At 39.8% G+C, this 21,993-nt stretch overlaps 1 protein-coding gene across 2 annotated transcripts in view; it reads left to right on the top strand.

Moving 5' to 3' along the window:
- Positions 1 to 21,152, top strand: part of Ccnyl1 (cyclin Y like 1) — a 38,389-nt gene extending 17,237 nt beyond the window's left edge. The window contains exons 4-10 of one of the 2 annotated variants that reach the window (XM_004653539.2): positions 2,558 to 2,658; positions 5,730 to 5,765; positions 8,495 to 8,546; positions 9,757 to 9,876; positions 13,860 to 14,026; positions 17,349 to 17,511; positions 18,661 to 21,152. In XM_004653539.2, coding sequence (XP_004653596.1) covers positions 2,558 to 2,658; positions 5,730 to 5,765; positions 8,495 to 8,546; positions 9,757 to 9,876; positions 13,860 to 14,026; positions 17,349 to 17,511; positions 18,661 to 18,777 — 756 coding nt within the window. In that variant the 3' untranslated portion in view covers positions 18,778 to 21,152. The remainder of the gene's footprint in view (positions 1 to 2,557; positions 2,659 to 5,729; positions 5,766 to 8,494; positions 8,547 to 9,756; positions 9,877 to 13,859; positions 14,027 to 17,348; positions 17,512 to 18,660) is intronic. The other variant, XM_004653540.2, reaches the window with a different exon arrangement.
- The last annotated feature ends 841 nt before the right edge of the window (positions 21,153 to 21,993 follow it).

Raw genomic sequence — 21,993 nt, 5'->3', positions numbered from 1 at the left:
GTAGTACCTTTAAAAAATCGCTTAGAATTAAAGAATTTTAATGAATCAGTTTCATTTTTCATGTTGTATTTGTCTTTTGATATTATAAAAGTATATGCTCTAACACATAGGTAGTGTAGAGTGTACACATTAAATCACTTAAGAAATTTCTGAACTTTAGATATAATTAAAACATTTCTAGCTTAAGAGAGAAATAAGTCCTTCGAGTAGTTACACTTACCCAAAACATCTAGGGCTTTTTGGTAGTAAGAATGAGTGGCTTTGAGGCGAAAACATCTGGACCAAGCACTCTGCTCTTTCAATTGCTATCTGTATATTTCTGACTATGGGCTACTGACAGTTTTTATTTGTTTGTTTGTTTTGAGGTAGGGTCTCACTCTAGCCCAGGCTATCCTGGAACTCTCTGTAGTCCCAGGCTGGACTCAAGTTCACAGTGATCCTCCACTTCCTGAGAATTGGGATTAAAGGTGTATACCACCACGCCCAGCTACTGACAGTTTTTAAATGATCTGTACTTTAAAGGTCCTTTATATATAGAATCATGTCATCTGCAAATAATGATAACTTGATCTCTTCCTTTCCAATTCGTATCCCTTCTATGTGTGTCTCTTGCCTTATTGCTATGGCTAAGACTTCCAGTACTATATTAAATAAAAGTGGGGACAGTGGACACCCTTGTCTTGTTCCTGATTTCAATGGAAAAGCTTCCAGTTTTTCCCCATTTAGTAATATGTTGGCTGTAGGCTTGTCATAAATAGGCTTTATTATATTGAGATATGTTCCTTCTATTGCCAGTCTCTGTAGGACTTTTATCATGAAGGGATGTTGGATTTTATTATTATTATTATTATTATTGGTTTTTCGGGTAGGGTCTCACACTAATCCAGACTAATCTGGAATTCACTATGTAGTCTCAGGGTGGCCTTGAACTCACTGCGATCCGCCCACCTCTGCCTCCCGAGTGCTAGGATTAAAGGCGTGCGCCACCACACCCAGCGGGATGTTGGATTTTGTCAAACACTTTCTCTGTATCTAATGAGATGATCATGTGATTTTTGTCCATTAGTCCATTTATATAATGTATTACATTTATCAATTTGCGTATGTTGAACCATCTCTGCATCTCTGGGATAGAGCCTATGTTCTGTACTTTAAAGTAGGTCTTCTACCTTCCTGTCTCTCATGTGTTTGTGGGAGGTACTGATGGGCCAGTAGGACTGCATGATGGATCATTATAGTAACAGAAGGAAAGGAAGGCACATCTGAATTGTCTCTTTTTAAAAGAACAATAAAATGATAGAATTCTATTATTGCAAAGAATGCTGTTGTGGAATTTTATTGTGACAAGCTGTAGTCATTGGCCAAACTGAGGAGAAGAGTTGTCTTGATGAACTTCAGGCTATTTCAATATTTGATATTGCTGTATTCTTGTACACTTTACAATGAATGGATACTTCTAAAGTGTTTTAAAGATAGTGTAGAGGGCTCAAAAAGTTCATTATGTCTCCAGTACCACTGCAGATAATTGTTAATTTGTATCTGTAGCAAGATTTATCTCCCAAATTATAATTCTTTCATTACTGGAGGTGAACCCAGGCCCTCAGGGCATGGAGCTACATTCCCAACCCTTACAGTTTGTAAATAATAACTTGCCAAATGCTTGTTGAATTCCCAAAGCTGCCCAGATTCTGTACTGGAAGTAGTCCTGTTTTGGAGAGGTTGAGATTCCTAAAAGCGACCCCACTCTGTAAGCAGTTGGTGTCTTTGGAGTGGTGGATTGGAAGATAGGTGTACCCGTAGGGAAAAATGTTGTGATGGGCTGCTGACAAAAATGCCAGAGGGTAGGCAAGTCAAGCTTTGAGAACAAAGTAGGCATCCAAGGCAGAGAACAGCATGAGGCAAGAAGCCATCATAATGTGTGGCAAGTACCTTAGAGAATAAACTAAAACATTGATGTGAATAGCTGAGGTTTTCATTTGAGTAATCAAATATAAAATGAAAGTTAAGTTTCCAAAGTTGTTTTTGCCCTCCTGTTTTGAGATGTAAGGGAACTGGTCCAGAGAGACCTACAACCCCTGGCTTGTTAGTGATGGAGTGCACACAGAGCCTCTGACCCTAAAGCATTTGTTCACCACACTAAGACATTTAGTATTAACCTTGTGACTATGGTGGTAAGCTTCTCTGTGCCCGTAGCTACTGAGTAGAGGAAATGGAAAATTTTAGCTGCTTTTTGTCTAAGAGAAAAACTCTGAATCTCATTTTAAACTTCTTATAATATTTATAAGGGAAATTGATAATAGATGCTTGCCAGGTTTGATTCTAGGTAACATGCCAAAGGCAGCATTTTATAACCTTATCCTCAGATTTCATCTGTGGAAGCTAAGAGCTTTCTTCCACTGGGTTTCCTGTAGAGCCACACATGATGATGCACTCAGGCAGTTCTTGGAGTGTACGGAATACCTTAATGCTTTATCATTAACATTTTAACCAGAGAAAAAGACCACATTTATAGGTTTAACTTACTGTGACATTTTCTTCTATTTCCCTTCCCCTTCAGGTATCTCCAGGGCAGCTTACTAAAAAGTATAGCTCATGCTCAACAATATTTCTAGATGACAGCACAGTCAGCCAGCCTAATCTTAGAACCACAATAAAATGGTGAGTATAACTAGGTTGCTGAGGGCTGAGTGACAGGCCCCTTCTACTAAAAGCATTCCAGCTATTGGTAATTTAGCCATTTGATCGATCATCCCTTTCAGTGCTCAGTTTCAGAAATTGGGGTCTATTTTATATTGCTTTTAAGGATTTACATGTGAAATGTCAATTTCCATTTTAATCTCAGACTTCACAGGAAGTGAGGGCCAGCTAGCAGATAAGGAATTTCAGGAAGAGTGATTTGTATTCATGCAGTTAAGGTATGCCTGAATGTGAGGAAGAGGAAGTGCTTTTTATTGGGTCCATCTAGGTAAATTACACTTTCACTGTTTCAGGCCTAAATAACAACGCTTCCTGCTTTGGAAACTCTCCTTGAAAAAGGAAGTTTGTCCTCTGCTGGCACCATAGTGTATGTGCATTGGAATTTTCCCCATGGTGCATGAGTAGAGAAATAGTTTTAAAGTGCAGAGTTTCCCCATCACGTTAGAGTTGTCCAAAGAACATTATTAGCGTGTATTGATTCAGAACATGGTTTAGGAAATGTTTCTTTAGAATGTTAGTGCCCTTAACCCTCATTTTCCTCTTCAGTCTGCAAATGTAATCACCTTATAAGCTTAATTTTGTTTCTAACATACTAGCTTTTATATTTTTCAGCTAATTATTAGTAACTTCTATTTTGATTTAAAACTAAAAGTTCATACTCATAATAAAGTGACCTTTCTCTCACACTTCCAACAGTAGTTGAGATCAGATTGCATTTCAGCAAGAACTGAGTCCTGACTTTGTCTAAAGCCCTTAGGTTTGGCACTTGCTGAGTAATCACTACATGTTTGTATTCAGCCAAAGCCCTAAATTCATGAGGAAAAGGAAGTCACTTTAGCTAGAATGTCCTCAGTTCTTTCTGAATTTAAAATATTCTTGTGTTTCCATATATAATTTAAGTTCATAGTTTTTAAAGAGTAGCCTTGCTCAAACAGGTAGGTTTCATGCTTTTTCTTTGCCATTATAGTCTAATTTTTAGAAGTCTGCTTTTTGAAGTATAGTTAAGTTTTAATTAATTTTTAAAATAATCAGTACATTTACTAAGAAAATTAACCAGAGTAGTAGTACTCTGATTTTAAGACAATGGAAAAATCTTTTTTATTTTTATTTATTTATTTATTTATTTGAGAGTGACAGACACAGGGAGAAAGACAGATAGAGGGAGAGAGAGAGAATGGACACGCCAGGGCTTCCAGCCACTGCAAACGAACTCCAGACGCGTGCGCCCACTTGTGCATCTGGCTAACGTGGGACCTGGGGAACCGAGCCTTGAACCGGGGTCCTTAGGCTTCACAGGCAAGCACTTAACCACTAAGCCATCTCTCCAGCCCAAGACAATGGAAAAATCTTTTTAGAATTGTTTTTCAAAATACATGTTTGCAGCCAGGAATGGCATTGAAGACCGCGGCAGAAGGATTAAGAGTTCAAGGACATCTTTGGCTACTTAGGGAGATAGAGAACAGCAGCCTGGTCTGTGTTGTCTCAAAATAATGATAATGATGATAATAATAATAATAATAATACATGTCTGCAAGCATGCATTTTTTTCATCTTTACTTTCTCCTCTTATTAATACTTTCTTAAGCTTTTTTTTTTTTTTTTTTTTTTTTTTTTTTTTAGGCAGGGTCTCAATCTAGCCCAAGCTGATCTGGAACTCACTCTGTAGTTCCAGGCTGGCCTTGAACTCACAATGATGTTTCTACCTCTGTTGGGATTAAAAGCATGGGCCCCCACACCCAGCTTTCCTGTTCTTTTAAGGGAAAGGGGATATAGATGTGAGATTCAGTTATATAGTCAGAAATATTCAGGTGATTTTTGTGATCCTTCCCAACTTTGTTACACATTGAGTCCCACCCCCCAGCGTGGAGCCAGGCTGATTTTAAACCTTGATGCCTCTGAGTAGCAGCCAGGCTGATTTTAAACCTTGATGCCTTTGAGTAGAAGCCAGGCTGATTTTAAACCAATTTCAGTTGATTGCAGTGGGTGGCAAAGTTTGGGAATAACTGCTTCATTGGAGTAAAGGAGAACTGCTTCTGCCTACTTGATGGGATCTTGGACTTGTCAGTTTTAAGCCTTGGTTGCCTTTTTATAAAATTAATTGTTGAATGATGTGCCTTGTAAGTCTTGGTGTCCTTTCAGGATCAAATTCTATGATTTTAAAATTATTTTGGGGCTAAAACTGAAACACTATAGAAGTATCCATTTGTGATGCCAGTAAGATTACAGAGTGTTTTAACATTTAAAATCCTGAATACAACTACTTCTAAATTCAGATTTGCCTTCCCTGAAATATTTTGAGTGTCATTTTAGACAGTAAGGGCAACGAAAACCTGTACCTTCCAAAGAAAACCCTTTTCTCCTTAATATACAAAACCTGTGCATAACTCAGGAGTAGAGTAGTAACAATGTCTAAAGGGTTCTATTTACTGATAGTTCCTTTAAGCTAATTTGGAAATACCTGTTAGTAATATAGTGTGCAAGGTTTTGCTGTACTGCCAGCTTTGCTTATTTTAGGATAGCCACACCCATCTGTGGGCACTTACATATACTAATAAATTGTGTACTTTGTAATCCTGCAATGGTGATTTTAAATGCTTCTATTCTGTATGCAGCACTTTTATTATTTGCTTTTTAGGAACTCATGATCAATAGTGGGTAGATGGCTAATGAACTATAAATCAACTGAAATGTGAAGACTAACCCCCAAGATAAAGACCTACTGCATAGTTTAAATTTAAGTGTATGTGCAAGTACTGTAGCAAGTACAGGATGAAAGGTTCTATGATTAGAAAGGCAGATGACAAAGTGATATGTAATAATGTATATATTCACATAGTCAACAGAAACATGTCTTCTAATAGCATGTTGCCTGGCATTTTAGTTCTGTTTTGTATTAAAAGGCAGAGGACTTTAACTTTGCATTATGGTATATTTAGAACTTAAGATTTCAGGGCTGCTCACTTTTAAAAATATCCTCCTACCTAACAAATGATAAAATTGGTTGCTACAAATTATTTTTTTTCCTTCCACAGTGTGACCTTAGCAATATACTACCACATAAAGAACAGGTGAGCTCTTTTAAAAAAAAAAAAACCTTCTTGTTATTGCAGCTAATTACATGATAACCAAATAGAATATTAGAACATAATTACGGACGTCAGAAGCTGTGGAGTGCTTTCAATGTGATGAAGTGGATCATCTGAAGTTCTTAGGACTTTTAAAAGCCCTGTAGTTAGTGAAGATCCCAAACAACATTTGTTTTTGTGTATTATAGGGACATTTGCTGGCTTATATGTTAAAATAAAGTGTTCAGAAGTACATATACTGAATTACAATGCAGGATTTCTCAACCTTGCTACTTTGACATTTTGAGCTAGCCAATTCCTGGTAGGGGTTTTCCTGAGCGCACATTGTAGGATGTTAAACAGCATTGCTGTCTTCTGCACTCACTGTGACAAAAATGCCCCGAGGGAAAAAAATCTTAAAGACATCTAATTTACACATTTTTTTCATGAAAAATAACTATTTTTGTGCAACAAAAAGTTGAATGGAAAGTGTGTCATTATTTATATTTTTTGTTTGGCTTAATAGAAGGGAAAGTACATTTTGATGTATCTGTCCTTATTTGTAGCTAGTTTTGAAGAAGCAGTGAGAAGACAGCATTGCTTCGTGCAGATACATACTTACAGAAAAGTATATTTTTAAAGCCTTCAGAAAAGGATGGTTGTTCTCTAATGCCACACTCATAATCACTAAGAATGAATTTGTGTGTTAGTTATAACAGGATTTTACCTTGTCTCAATGAACTTGTTATGGTAATACTCAGCTATCTTGCACAGTGAATGGATCTTTAACCAATCATTACATGATTTTACTATACACATTTAGAAAATACAGGTTCACATTTCTTTAAGGTTATCAAAAGAACATCTTTTTTTTTTTTTTTTTTTTTTTTTTTCGAGGTAGGGTCTTGCTCTAGGCCAGGCTGACCTGGAACTCACTATGTCATCTCAGGGGTAGCCTTGAACTCAAGGCAATCCTCCTACCTCTGTCTCCTGAGAGCTGGGATTAAAGGCATGTGCTACCATGCCTGGCTAAAACCTCATTCTTGATACCATTGCTTACCACAAAGGGCTTTAAGCATTGAGAATCTGTCAAGACACAGCAGAAATACAAGTTTTCCAAAATCTTTGCTTTTTTAAAACTTTTTATTTATTTTTAAACTTGAAAGTGTGAATTTTATCATGAAAACAAATATTTATACTTTCTTTGAAGTGATACACCATTTCATTTATTTTTGAGAAATTTTGAGGTCTTAAGCAAACATAGTGTTTGGCCTGTTGTGGTGGTGAACATCTTTAATCCCAGCACTCAGGAGGCAGAAATAGGAGTATCACTATGAATTTGAGGTCGGCCTGGGACTACAGAGTGAGTTCCAGATCAACCTGGGCTAGAGTGATACTCTACCTTGAAAATTTTTTAAAAAATGGTTGGATGGTGAACATCTGGGTCAGCTTACAGCTAAATCACATGGGATTTTTCTTGATGCAGCCATCCTCAGTGTGCAGAAGTATGTACGTGAACTTGCCTTTTCCTCATTCAGAATATTCAAATATCCATGATTTGATATTAGTTTTTACCATTTATCAAAGATATGCTTAAATAAAGCAGGCTGAGGGAAGGAGAGAAAATAGAGAGGGAGAGAGAAGAAACTTGCAAATGTTGCTAAAAACACACTGACTATTTTGTCTTGTGGTGCTTGTATCCTTGGTTTATGTTGAGAAATTGAGAAGCTTTACTCAACTCTGCTGTTAGAGTCATTATAAATATAGAACAGTGAAAACGAAGTAAAATGATGTCTTACTATTCCTATAAATTAAAAGTGGTTTTGAAACTGGACGTGGTGGCGTACACCTTTAATCCCAACACTTGGGATGCAGAGGTAGGAGGATTGCCGTGAGTTCAAGGCCACCCTGAGACTACATAGTGAATTCCAGGTCAGCCTAGGCTAGAGTGAAACTCTACCTCAGGAAAAAAAAAAAACGTGGTTTTGGCCTCATGGACCTTCTTGCCTAGAGGCTCTCCCAAGACCGACAACCACAGAAAATGACTGGCTTCAGTGAGCATAGTGTATTAATGAAATTTTGAATTAAAAAAAAAAAAACCTCTTCACAAAATAAGGCAATTTACTTTTTGATTCAAACTATTTAAAAGATGCAAATACATGATAAAAATAAAGAGAATTAAAGAGAGGAAACCCTGCCAAAAGTGAATCACATTCATAGTTATTAAAGTTCTAAATTCTTGACCATCACAGCTGCTGCCTTGTATGAGGGTGAATTATAACCACTGCCTGTTCAGGAGTTCGTTACTTAGAGACCTCTATCTGGTCATTGTAGCAAAACTCTGTGCTTAATAAAAGAGGCTGTACTAGTAAAGCTCAGAAGAATTTGTTAACTGTTAGCTTTGTGAAGGGTTAGACTTTTCCTTTCAACCCCTACCTCCAGATGGTTTACTAAGATATTATCACTTCCTACGTTATTTTAAAATATTTTATATTTATTTAAGAAAGAGAGGGAGGGAGAGAAAAAGAGGCTGACAGAGAGAATGGACATATCAGGGCTTCCAGCCACTGCAAACAAACTCCAGACACATGTGCCACTTTGTGCATCTGGCTTATGTGGGTCCTAGGGAGTTGAACCTGGGTCCGTTGGCTTTGCAGGCAAGTGCCTTAACCACTAAGCCATCTCTCCAGCCCCTTGTGTTATTTTTTAAATGTGGATTTTTTATTTTATAGAGACGCAAATAGATCCTTGGACATTTTTGATGAGAGATCACATCCACTCACAGTAAGTATAACTTCTTTTGAAGTTACAGTTTTCTCTCAGAGTTGTATTTATTTCATTCTGGTGTGCTTTGAAATTAATTACTAGAAGAAAATCATTCCCTCTAACTTGGAGTCAAAATTATTTTCTCGCTGCTGTTGTATCTGTCATTTTAGAAAAAGGTGTGTTTTATCAGGACTTATTTTGGAGCTCTAATCAGTGAGCTAAGGTTCATAAATGTGCTGTCTAATTGACAGAATACAGCTTTTCAAAGATATTTTTCAATAGCATCAGTCAATGTAACTGTTTGTAAATCTAAAACTAAGTAAACTTTCTGAAGAGAATTAGGAAACTTTCAGTGGTTTAAGTTGGGTATGGTGATGTACACCTATAATCCATGTGATCCTTGGGAAGGAGAAACAGCAATATGGAAATTAGAAAGACAGCCTGAATTTGAAAGACAACATAGTGAGATCCTGTCTCAGAAAACATCCAACCAGAGCTCATGAGACCATGCTCCTCCCACAGTAGAGAGTGGTTACTAAGGGAGAGTCACATTCTTCAGTGGGGTAACCACTGATAAATTGTCCATACTCTGTTAAATATCCCCACCACACTCATGCAAGCAACCCTAATTTAACTCAGTAATAAAATTTTAAAATTCACTTCCTCAGGCACTTTTGGTTGCTCCTGCTTTATGGAACAGTACAGCCTTAGAGCCTTTGGTTACAGGGAAAAAATGTTTTTCAGAGTTTATTGCAAAAAAGGTATGACATGATCAGTAAGATTTATCAGCCTGGGAATAGAATTAGAGGAGTCTGTGGACAGAAAATGGAAAAAGACATGAATCTTCTGAATTTGTATTTGTGTTTTCATTTAATGAATAATGGGTACTAATTAAATACAGTACCACCATATGCTGCTTAATAGTGGGATACATCCTGAGAGATGTGTTAGGTGGCTTCCTCTTTGCACAAAAATCATTGAAGTATACTTAAGCTAAAATGGCTACGATGTTAATAGGTGATACCTTAGGCGACTGACGTTATATATGTGGTCCATCATTAACTACAATGTCATTCGTATATGACAGTAACATCAATGTGTTATATATTAAAAATTAAAAGACATACCGCCCAATTAAAATTCAGGAAATGTGGAAACAGTGGGACGGCTCTCTTAATTTTTAGTTTTCTTTAAGGGACATTTACGTTGTACTTTTTTTTTCTTTCAGAGAGAGAAAGTTCCAGAGGAATACTTTAAGCATGACCCTGAGCACAAATTTATTTATAGATTTGTTCGTACTCTTTTTAGTGCTGCACAGTTAACAGCTGAATGTGCAATAGTAACTTTGGTAAGATATGTCTTATTTGTCAAGCATCTTTAGCAATTGCTCTTGTACCTAGGATTTAATAAGTTCCTGAAGTTATCATAAAAACTCAAGGGAAACCTTTTATATATTTACTTATGAGAAAGAAAGGGAGAGGATGGGTGTGTCAGACCTCTGGCCACTGCAAATGGACTCTAGGTACATGTACCACCTTGTTAATCTGGCTTGCGTGAATACTGGGGAATTCAATCTGGGTCCTTAGGCTTCACAGGCACACTCTAACCAATAAGCCATCTCTCCAGCCCTCAAGTGAAACTTTTCTAAGGAAAGCCAATACACATATTTTTGGTTTAGTAATCATTGTGGTTTAAAATGTTGCCATTGCTTTTCTTACCACAAAACAATTGCAATTAAAGGCAGCAGCGGGAAAGTGTTCTCCCTTACAACCTCAGTACACCTACACAGGGCATGCTCATGGTGGTGTTATGGGAAGCAGTGAAAAAGCAGTTGTCCAAGGAACCGGTTAGTGCAGGTCTAAGCCAAGTTCCAGGCAGTTCTCGTGTGAGTCTTGACGAACAGTTAGCTGCTCTCATTCTGTGTTCTTTGTGGATGATGAATATCCATCTCTGCTGACAGTTTGTGCCTGGTCATAAAATTGCCTGTTATTAGAGTATCAGTAGTTCTTAGAAGAGCTTTGTTAACCTGCTAAGCTATACCTGTGTCCTTACCTTTGTGTGATGTACTCAGAAGGCCTATGGTAAGTCTCTTTTGAATATTAAATGCTATTAAGTGGTTGGAATCTTCCTCCAGCAAATATGTAGTGAAAAGTCAACTGTGCAGGGTTTTGAAGGAAAGAGCACTTAGATCAGTACCTGCTCTTTTAGCATCTGGCTAGAATTTAGAGAGGAGGCTTGTGATGTGTGCCGAATAGGTCCCTTTCAGTGGACACTTCCCATTGTGGTGGTAGGGAATGCAGGAAGGAGAGCTGGGTTGGAGGGCGTGTGATGTAGACAAGGTAAGACACTGTTCTTCTGAGAGCAGAGTGCCATTGTCTAGTCACTGTCTGTACAGGACTTTGGCCTGAACCTGGGAAAGAGGTAAGGGCTGAATAATAGCTGCTGAAATACAGAGAGCATGCATGATGACAAGTGGGCAGGAAACCCTCAGATCTATGTCAGCATGTGAGGAACAGGCCTCCAGAAGAGTGGCTGGAGCACTGGGAGGGAATCCAGAAGAAAGAGTACTTGCTGAAAGAGAAGGCATGGTCTCATCGTAAGTGCTAGCATGCATCTTGGACGCTGCTCTGTGCCAATACTACACTGCCACAGCAAGTGTTGTTACAGGTGCTTGTGTCTGGTGGTGGCAAATGCCAAAGTGATTGATCAGGGGAAAGAGCTGAAGAGTGAGGAAGAGCTTTCTGTTTTAGGTAGGATGCCTGGGAAGAATAACGGCCTCACTGAAATGAGGATGCAGCGGTGCTCAGGCATTATAGGGCAGCAGGACACGTGCCAGGACTGCAGTGGGAGTGATCCACTTGTTCAAGGAATGCTTCATGTGGAAGAAGCTTCATTCCATCGTGACGAGTAACTTTGGGCACATCTTGAGCAGGGAGTAAGGAGGTCTTAATGTAGTTTTCCTAACTGCTTTGGGAGAGAATGAACTATAGTAGGAGGTCAGAGGAGAGGCAGAGGGGAGGTTCAGGAGGCCACATGACAATACCAAGAAGCAGTGAGAAGGACAGGTGCCAGACTGCCGGTGAAGGTAGCAGTAACAGATACAGCATACATATTAGTGAGGTCACTCAAATGTAGGGCGTTGGTCCCCACAACTAAGCAAGTGGCAGTGTCCTCGGCAATAATAGGGTTTGAGAGTTGCAGTGAAAAGGCCTGGCTTGTAAGACACTGGTATTTTGATAGAGTGATACCAGCAGGGGTCAGACACAAGTGTGTTAAGGAGAAAACAGGAGATGAGCTGGCATGCACATGATGGTTTGAGAGGAAGCATGGGGTCGTGGGAGGTATAAGAGCAGTAAAGGCATTCTTACTGACATTGATGAAAAAGGACGTTGTGGTAAGACAGTTCTGCAAAGTGGGATGGGGTCCAGTGTGCTAACTGGAGAGCTGGCTTCTGTGTGGAGGGGTGGGGGGAGAAAGGAGGGTTACACTGGGTCTGCAGGAGGCTTAGTGAGTGTCCTCACAGAACAAGCTTACAGTGAAGGGAAGCAAGGGACTTCTTTGTGATTTGCCTTGCTCCCAGATTGTCTCTGAGGGGGCCAGTTTTACTCTCAGTAAGAGTTGTTCCTAGGATACTTAAGAGCTGAGTTTGGGGAGATGAGAATCATAAGAGCATGAAATTTCAGTAGCCATTTGTCTTTGAAACAGTTGAGTTTAGAGAACATTGCCAAATCTTAGATGTCAGTCTGCTAATCTTTAGACAGCAAATATACTCTTAAAAATATTTTTTCCTTTTTTAAAAAAATATTTTTTAGATTTTTATATACTTACTTGAAAGACACAGAGGGAGGGGAGAGAGGAAATGGGCATGCCAGGGCTTCTAGCCACCAAAAATGAACTCCAGACACATGTGCCACTTTGTATATCTGGCTTACATGGATACTGGGGATTTGAACCTGGGTCTTTAGCCTTTATACCCAAGCACCTTAACCATTGTGCCATCTCTCCAGCCCCCCTCCTTTTTTTTGTCCTGATAAAAAGAGTTCAAATGCTGTGTACTGCATGCCTCCACATCTTTGAGCTCTGCATCTGGTTTCGACAGACTGGATAAAAAATACTGGGGGGTAGGGGAATTATCTTTTATTTTTCTTGTCATCCCCCAAACTACTATTTGCATAGCAGTTACAGTGTATTTGGTATTATAAGTATTTTTACATATGAGACTTTAAAGTGGTGGCTTATACTTATAATCCCTAGTGCTCAGGAGGCTGAGGAAGGAGGACCAGTCTGGACTTTATAATGAGTTCCAGGATAGCCTAGGCTATATCACAAAATCCTATCTCAAAAGAAAGAAATAAAAAGAAGAGAAAAAGGAGGGGGAGGGAAGGAAAGGAAGAAGGAGAGAGGAAAAGTATGTGGGTGATGAACACAGATTTGATTTGCAAAATTTGCAAATTTTGATCCTAGAACCAGTCTTCCCTTGTGTGCTGAAGGGTGGCTGCAGTCAGGTCTGCAGAGCACCATTTGAAGCATTAAGCCACCTCCTCTACATTTTTCCTTAGCTGTTTACCTCACCTAGTTCTTAGCATAGATGTTTGGTATGTGTGAGAAAATCCATAAGAATGGCTCACAAACTGCCTGGCAGTTTAGAAGTCCCAAGGCTACATAGACTCAGCTCTCCTACCACTTTCAAGCCAATAGAATTGACTAAGTTGCAGATGGTATAAGAGGAAAAAAATGAACTCTTAAGTGTTAGTGGGGAGCCAGAGAATAAAGTCTACAAAGGACTATCATTGATAGGTGCGAGTACTCAAGGGCTGCTCCTCTCCTGCTGCTCTGCTCAGCAGCCACTGGGAGGCTCTCTTGTCCACTAGTTCTTATCGTCAATAAATGCCACCCAGGGCCAGTTATTGTGAGCAGGAAACAATGACAACGTGCTCCACGACTTGGGCTAGATCCATTAAAGTGTGGCATCTTGTAAAACCGCATTAACTTCCCAGCTCGGTAGTGTACACTACACAGTCTTTACCCTGCATTTGGCCTTGGGTGCTGCCCTTTTTGGGTATGCATGGGATAGTGTCATTCTTTAGCATGAGATGTCCAGTCTTCCCAGCGGGCCAGATTGGGTTCAAATCTGCAAGGGCAGAATAGGCAGCAGAGCAGAGGTGTGACATAAGGTCTTGCCTCCTGTTAAGTGGGCTGTTTCTCTGTAGAACTTACAGCCACCAAGCACTTTTTTTCTGGTCAGACACAAAAGAGACCCAATACTCATAATAATTCTCGACACAGCAATGAGCCTGAACTGAATTGAAAGGCCCCTCTCTACTTTTGCAGGTTTACTTAGAAAGGCTTTTAACTTATGCTGAGATCGACATTTGTCCCACTAACTGGAAAAGAATAGTTTTGGGAGCCATTCTTCTTGCCTCCAAGGTTTGGGATGATCAGGCTGTGTGGAATGTGGACTACTGCCAGATCCTCAAGGACATAACCGTTGAGGACATGTGAGTGTGTAAGGTTTCCATGTAATAGCAACCATTTTCCAGTACCTTCATTTGCTATTATAAAGTGTGTTTTAAGCATTATTTTTAAAGGTTGTGTTCTACAAATATGAATCAGCATAGGACTGCATACATTAAACCAGCTATCTAAAAATTCATACTTTTCATCATTAATTATGTCTTGATGTGTTGTTACTATAATAATGTGCTGATAGCTTGGAAAGAGTTTTGAAAGATTACTTCTAGAACAATAGTATAGCCTATACGTTTATGGCTTTTAACCAGCTATCAGTTTTACTCCCTTTTTAAGAAACACACATCTGTCCTTTAAAGTGTATCTGGCTACTGTTCAGGTCTTGCTAACTCTGGTTTTTTGCAGGGTCATAGCTTCAACCTGAGTCACACATTACATATTTGCTTCTGCGGCTCTTTTCCTTTTTGACCCAAACCTCTGTGGCAGTGGTCATGAGATGCAGAGAGATTCCAGATCTCTGCTCCTGCCTTCTCCTCCCTTAAGAGAGTGTTGTGCTAGGAACTGGCTGATGATGGGCTGGGAAGCTCCAGGTTCCCCTCCAGCCTTGAGCAGCACTGGTGCAGCTTCACCAGATAGTGGGCACACTCTCCACTTACCCAGCCACAGCAGCACTTTGCAGGGTTGGAGGTCACTGTGAGAATGCAGAGAGCCTTGCTAATGGCCACTGGCATGCCACTGAAACTCCACTGGAACAGGGGCTTCCAGTTTGGCCATCTTGATTGTTGTGAACACATGGCAGGGCCCTAAAGTTGGTAAGCAGGATGAGCAAGGGAGAGATTTGCAGCAGACCCTGAGTGCCCGCTTGAAAGTGAACTCATCTTCATGGCTAGAAACTATGAAGAAAACTAATTATCTTAATCATGATAGATCAAGAAGCAGCACAAGGGTAGCAAAAGTTACTCATGTCCGTTCCTATAGGTAAGACTCACTCAGAATTATCAAACTGCACTTAGAACTGAAGACTCCTGTGACTAAGAAGGGACCAGTGATTGTTGTGAGCAGTTGAGGTAGCATGGGATGAAAACCACCACTTTCAGAAGTGAGTATTGAGTAGGTGTACTGCTGTTGCTGGTAGCCATCTTAGAGAGGCTGGCACAGCAGAAGACTCTGAAACAATCAGAAGTGCTTTTGGAAGTAAAGAAGCTAAAGTGACTTTGGTCACTGTATCTTCCATCTGCTAACTGGTCCCTGGGAAAAGCAAAATTTATTAATATTGAGGGCTAGCCCTGCCAGGATGGAATCTTCTCCTGCAGATTAATTAACTGCTGGGGGCTTTGGTTCTAGTTGTACAACCAAAGGAGATATGGGGAAATGTTTGTTTCCACAGAGGTGAGCCCATCCAGGGACAGTTGTGGCAGGAGCTCCCTGCAGCACCAGCACTCACCATGCTTGTGTATGAAGAGAAAGCACCAGGAACCATGCTTCTAGCAGACAAATGGGAAAGCATTACAGCAAAGTGCTTAATATCCATAGGCCTCATCCCCCTACCATTGGCTATTTGTAATAATTTTTTTTGAATCTAAACAGACAAGTTAAAAATGAGTGACTATCAGATTTTTAAAACTTTCTACCCACCTATATGTCTTGTTAGGATATATTTTCCTTCAAAAGAATTAGTTAACTGAGCAGCTGCTGTTCAGAAAATTTGCTCGGCCTGTAAATGGTGTGGTATTCAACCATTTATAAAAACAACAAAAACCTCAGAAGGTGCATATTCTGTCAGCACAATACTTCTCTTCAGTGATTAAGCCTCTGTTAATAGATATGTTAATCCCATGAAGTACTATATTTCCACACAGTTAAATTGTATTAATGGAGAAAGTATAAAAAGGATAGTGGAGTGCATTCATTCCATAGCAAATTAAGCCCTGATTAGCTGATTATCAAAACATTATCTGATTTACATTTCTATAGACTTATTGCCATATGAACAGGAAACTAATTTTAGAAGTGGTTTTAATTTCAGCAAATGAGACCATCACAGCTCTACTCATATTCTACCTGTTCCCCATGCAGGAGAGTATCAGGCAAGGAAGAAAATATTAACAACTTAGAGCCAAAAACAAAACAAAAAATCCCCAAATACAGGATGGAGATATAGCTCAGCTGGTAGGGTACTTGCCTGGTGTGCACAAAATCCTGTGTTTGCTCCCCAGCACCATAAAAAGCTGGCATTGTGGTGAACATCTATAATCCTTGTGCTAGGCAGGTAGAGGCAGGACCAGAAGTTCAAGACCAACTCTGAGATGCATGAGACCATGTCTCAAAAAGACACACAACCCCAGGACACCAAGTATGTTGTAAAATAAGCCTCTGTCCTGTTTGCTGAAACTTCATTTCTATACGGTTTCTTACTGAGACAGTATCGGGTTTACTCTGAGTTATGTATTTATTTAATGAGGGCAGCTGTATGTTCATGTAGCAGAGGTCGTGCTCCCCCCAACCTTTCCTTTCCTACTGCGGCAAGCTCACCTGGCTGCTCACTTGGTTCGCAGCACAGTGATGTCCAGAGGTTATAGCCTAAAGTGGGTTTTGTCTAGCCAGTGCATCGGGCTTTGATCTTTCTACTTTTCCAAAGTTTAAAATGAGTATCTTGACTATCACAGTAGCAGTTTGTCACCTTAGTAATATTAACACTGAGCATAAACTTGCATTATGCACTTTGACATAGCCTCATGTGCCTGGAACAGGGGAAAGGGATTTCCTTTCCCATCCAATGTGCCTTATTTATTTATATATTTATTTATTGGAGATGAATCCTTGTTGCCTCAAGAGTTTTCTCCCCTCAGAGATAATAGTATGGCTCTCGATGGATCCATTTGTTGCCGTGGTGATGTGCCCACTCCTTTTGTTGTTGCGTCTCTACTTCAATAAGCCCCTTCCTGTTATCAGCCCGGTGAAAATGTCTGCAAGTTCTTCAGAGCTAATAAACAGCATACATCATTCCTTTCATCTGCTCACTACAGTGGGGCCCTGTGAGTGAGCGTGCAGTATGAATCGTACAGCTGCACTAATGGAACTCTGAAGAATGAGCTCCGAGTCAGCAGCGCAAGCTCAGGAGGGGACGGTAACCTTTTCCCTCCACCCAAACCCAGATTGTTGGGCTGTGTAGAAAGGAGCACGAATAGCTGTACCTTGTTTGAACATTAGTGTATTCATCCAGCTGGGTAGTGGTATTTGTTTCAAAACACAATTTAGAGCCATCCTAGAAAAACTCAATGGTAATTTTGAAGATAGCCCAGTTGACTAAGATTGGCCTGTGTTAGTTTCATTTTGTTCCTCCTCCCCCAGGAATGAGATGGAAAGGCATTTCTTGGAGCTACTGCAGTTTAATATTAATGTTCCTGCCAGTGTGTATGCCAAATACTACTTTGACCTTCGCTCCTTAGCGGATGACAACAGCCTGAATTTTCTGTTTGCTCCTCTCAGCAAAGAAAGAGCACAGAACCTAGAGGTGAGGCCATGCTCAACTAGGTGGGGTTTTTTGTGAGCCACCAAGGCCAGTATCTGGGACCAAATCATATCAAGTGGTGATTTAAGACAATGGAAAGCTCTTAAGTTAACAAACCGAATGGGTTATTATCCCTTTGGTATCATATTTCCTGGATTTTTTATGGGTTATACAAGGATCCATATAATTTACAAATACTGAAATATTACCTCCTATGAACCATACATAATTCAGAATATTTCAATCTGTTCTTAATGGTTTAACTTTTGAGGGGCTACTGTTCACATAACCATTCCTGAATAATTTCTTGAAATCATATCCCTGATATGATACATACATACTCACTCCCTACTCTTTGCTGCCTTTTACTCAATTGGCAAATTTGTCATTGTTTAGATACCACAGTTCAACTTGTGAGTTTGGTAGAGCATTAGTGACTAAGCTGAGAGACCTATATTTAGGATGTGTATACATTGTAATTGTGTTTCAGTTATTAAGTATAGGAAGTATGTAATGTTTAATGGAAGCAGTAACTTACGTGGGTAATGTAATATAAGGCTTGGGATTTATGGTGAATGTACACCAGCAACTCATAACTAAAGTGGACATATACTTTAAAATGGTCCTTTCTGCAGTACCGTGGTACTTTAAAATATGCTTTAAAAGCTGCAAGAGAAATAGCACCTTTTAGTGCTTCAGTTATTAGATTTCACCTACCCTTGAATACAGTACTTGTCTGCCTCATTGAAATTTGCTTGGACATTTTAGCAACCAGGGGAAATTGGGTAGAATTTGAGTACCTGAATAAGCAGCATTTTACACAGTTCATACTCATTATGTTTAAGGACCAGTTCCATGCTCCGTCATAGCATCCTTATGTGCCTTGGAAACTCCTTTCTAAGTTCTCCCCATCATCTCATCACAGCCCTGAAGGATGACACCTAAGGAATCTGCTGGACGTTGCCTCCCCAAGGGTCAGGCACTTTAGCATTAGCCAAAGTAGTTGCAGTTGTTAAATAGTTAAGCGTTGGCTGAACATGGGTACATCAGTGTTTGTTTGTTTTTATTTTTTGGAGGGTGGATTATTTTTGTTGTTTCTAGTAAGGGTGCATTATTTTTTACAATTCTGTGTTGTTTCACTGACATTCCTAGGCCATTTCAAGACTGTGTGATGACAAATACAAGGACTTGTGCAGAGCGGCTATGCGGAGATCTTTCAGCGCTGATAATTTCGTTGGTGTTCAGCGCTCCAATGCCATCCTCTCTTAGAAGAGACTAATGAGGAATGATACTAACTAGAACTCCTCATCTACAATGACTGAAGAAATGGCAACTCTTCTGCCCAGAAACCAGCAAAGTTAGACTGTAAATTCAAGATACTCGTAGAAAATGACAGTTGCACTCCATAGGAAAGAATGGGACCTTGTCAAGGCAACAACACTTTTGTCCTTTTTAATGTAAACAATTTCAAAAACCACTCCAAAGCAAAGCTCCTGACTACACACAGATATTGCTTACTGTGTAGGCGAATAGCTGTGAAATATGTGAGGTTTTTTTTAATTATTAATAGTTCCAAGTTTTAGACTTTTGCTTTTGGAGACAGGGTCTCATGTAGCCCAGGCTTGGCCTCAAACTTGTTGAGGCTGGCCTTGAACTCCTGACCTTCCTGCCTCTACCTCCCAAGTGCTGGGATTACTACTCCTGGCTCAACATTTTTAGTTGCTAAAGACACTAACTATGTAACTTGCGTGTGCTTTTTTTTTTTTTAATTTTACTTGCCCCTGCCCCAGATTGCTGCACATGCTTTAGAACTGATGCAGTATTACCATTAAAGCACGAGGCTCTTTCCATTTTCATGGTGCTAGGAATCAAACTGAGGACCTAGCATGTGATAGCTGAGCTTCTGACCACTGGGCTATACCCCCTCAGCCTCAACATGGGATCCCTAATACTCATGAAACCACCTACGAGCAATCTGTAGCATTGTTAGGCTACAGTTCTTTATACTGTATCATCAAGGCTGCTAGTCAATATTAGCAATTGGATTAAACCAAAACTGCTGCTGAACAACACTTGCCATTCCCATTCCGCGCAGGCACTGCTTGCTGGCGTCATGGCATGTCTGCAGAAGGTATCGGTTGCTGAGCACTTCTGTTAGGCCCATGCTGCATTTTTTGTGAACTATTAATGGTGCTTCTCATTTTCTCATAATTTTCCTCTGACCTGTTAAACAAGTGTGTTAAAAGATACTTTCATAATGCCAACCAACATAGTGGTCCAGTGATAAGCAGATAGCAAAATGTAAGGTATCCCTCAAACTAAGGCAGCTCTAAGCTTTGCCTACAGACCGTGCTGGGGCTCTCCGGGTACTGCAGCAGAATTACAAATGTTGCAAACTTTGGCAAAACATCATTGAAAAGTTTTAATTTTAGCCAGGCATGGTGGTGCATGTCTTTAATTCCAGCACTTGGCAGGCAGAGGTAGGAGGATTGCCACGAGTTTGAGGCCACCCTGAGACTACATAGTGAATTCCAGGTCAGACCGGACTAGAGTAAGACCCTACCTCAGGGGTGGGGGAGGAGTTAATTTTGTAAATTTGCAATATTAAGCTTCTAATTTTAATATTTTTGTTCTAGTCCTATTTGAAATTGCGAACATTGAAACAAATTAAAATTAAAGGCTTGTTCCAAATTTGCAAAATTGTTTAAAAAATTTGACTTTTAAATGATTTTTTTTGTATGTTTGTAGCATTTATACTTCTATAGGAATCAGAGCTTAAAATTGCATTGAGATTTGGGGATACCTTGTATCTCCATGGAAGTGTGGCTTCTTTTTCAAGTAGTCTTGGCTGGGCTGGACTCTGCCTGCTTTGGTCATCTACATTTCTTTACATTTGGTAAAGGAAGATTATGAAGAGCAGTGTTGATTCATGTATGATAAATGAAATTGGATCCTCATAACAGCAGGTAAAATGAAGGCTTTGAAAAATCTACCTTGTGTTAGTCTGGCTGTAGGTGTCCCATTTCAAGTTTGGCTGCACAAGAGGCAACTTAAATGTACCTCAGGAACCCTTGCTTCAGGCTTTAGAAGACAGGGAGTAAATCATTAGGCAATTGACAACAATGACAGCTAAATTTGATTGGGGGGTGGTGGTGCTGACTCAAGGTCTGAGTGGCCCTGGCTGGCCTGGAAATAACTCCTGGACCATCTAGCTTCTGCTTCCCAACCAAGTGCTGGAAGTACAGGTCTATACCATCGTGCCAGGTTTATGCACTGCTGGGGGTTATTAAAGCCAAGGTTTCCACATCCTAGCCCCTTAGTCTGGAATCTCAAAAGATTTGTGTTTAGAGGTGTGGAAAGTTTTACTTGTCCAATGTAATCTTGGGATTAGCATCTGTGAACAGAACCTTTGTGGGCTCTGCAGTGCTGCTGGCTTCTTCGTCTTAAGGACAAACCGTGGTAAGGAAGGAAGTATGAAATACTACAATCTACCACCTCAAAAGAACGTTGTTTATGGAGTTCCGAGTTTGGAGATTCAAGTATTGATTGCAATTTTATTTTGAAAAGAATACTAAAACTTATGTGGTTTTTCTTTCTCATGTTTATATTAAAAGAAAAGCTAATAAATTCTATTTTAATTAAGATATGGCTTATGTGTGTAAAACTTCTCAGTTCATATGGTATCTCCTCGGAATGTACGTGTCTTTGCTTTTAAATATTTTCAAACCGACCACTACAGGAGCTTTGAACCATGCCTCTAGTTAAGGATAGTGATTGATTTCTTTTGCTTAGTCTCTTCCATCTGAAAGTCCCCAGGCATAGTGCTTAGTGGCATATTGCATTAGATGATACCTGCAATAGTTATTTTGTGTCAGAGGAAGAAGTGTGTCTTGGGAGATTAAAATTAGGTGAAATGGTGTAGAACTAGGACAGCAAAGAACTAGGGAACTAGAATTGGGGTTAGTCCCACAACTCTAACATGCTTTCAAGTTTACATTTCAATTAGAAATGTGCCAAATAGTTGTTTTTTTTTTTTGTTTTTTTTTTTTGTTTTTTTTTTTTGTTTTTGAGACAGAGATTCTCTAGCTATGTAATCCTGGCTGGTCTCAAACTTGTGATGATCCTCCTGTCTCTGCATCCAAGTGAGGTTCCTTTAAAATGAGCCTAGTCACTCAGCTTCAGCAGTTATTAGATCCTCTTAGTACTGCTATGCACCAGTGTGCTCATGTGGTTTCATTACCTAAAGCCAGCTATTTAGATGACGGGTCTTTTTGTTCTTGATGCATTGGGACAAGTGAAAGAAAAGGAAGATGGTTTGCAGCAATGCTGTGTGAGTGGTAGGTGATGCAGGGTGGGGGGAACAATGTGAATCTGACTGTAAGAACAAGTTGGCAGTGTCAATGAGTATTGCTTTTCCCCCTTTGGCCTTAACAATAGGAAGCCAGTCATCTTGATAATGGAGAGTGGGATCCACAGTTTGGGGGG

The sequence above is a fragment of the Jaculus jaculus genome, chromosome 4 (genome assembly GCF_020740685.1).
Source record: "Jaculus jaculus isolate mJacJac1 chromosome 4, mJacJac1.mat.Y.cur, whole genome shotgun sequence".
Taxonomy (NCBI): Eukaryota; Metazoa; Chordata; class Mammalia; order Rodentia; family Dipodidae; genus Jaculus; species Jaculus jaculus.
This window is presented reverse-complemented; position numbering and strand designations above follow the sequence as displayed.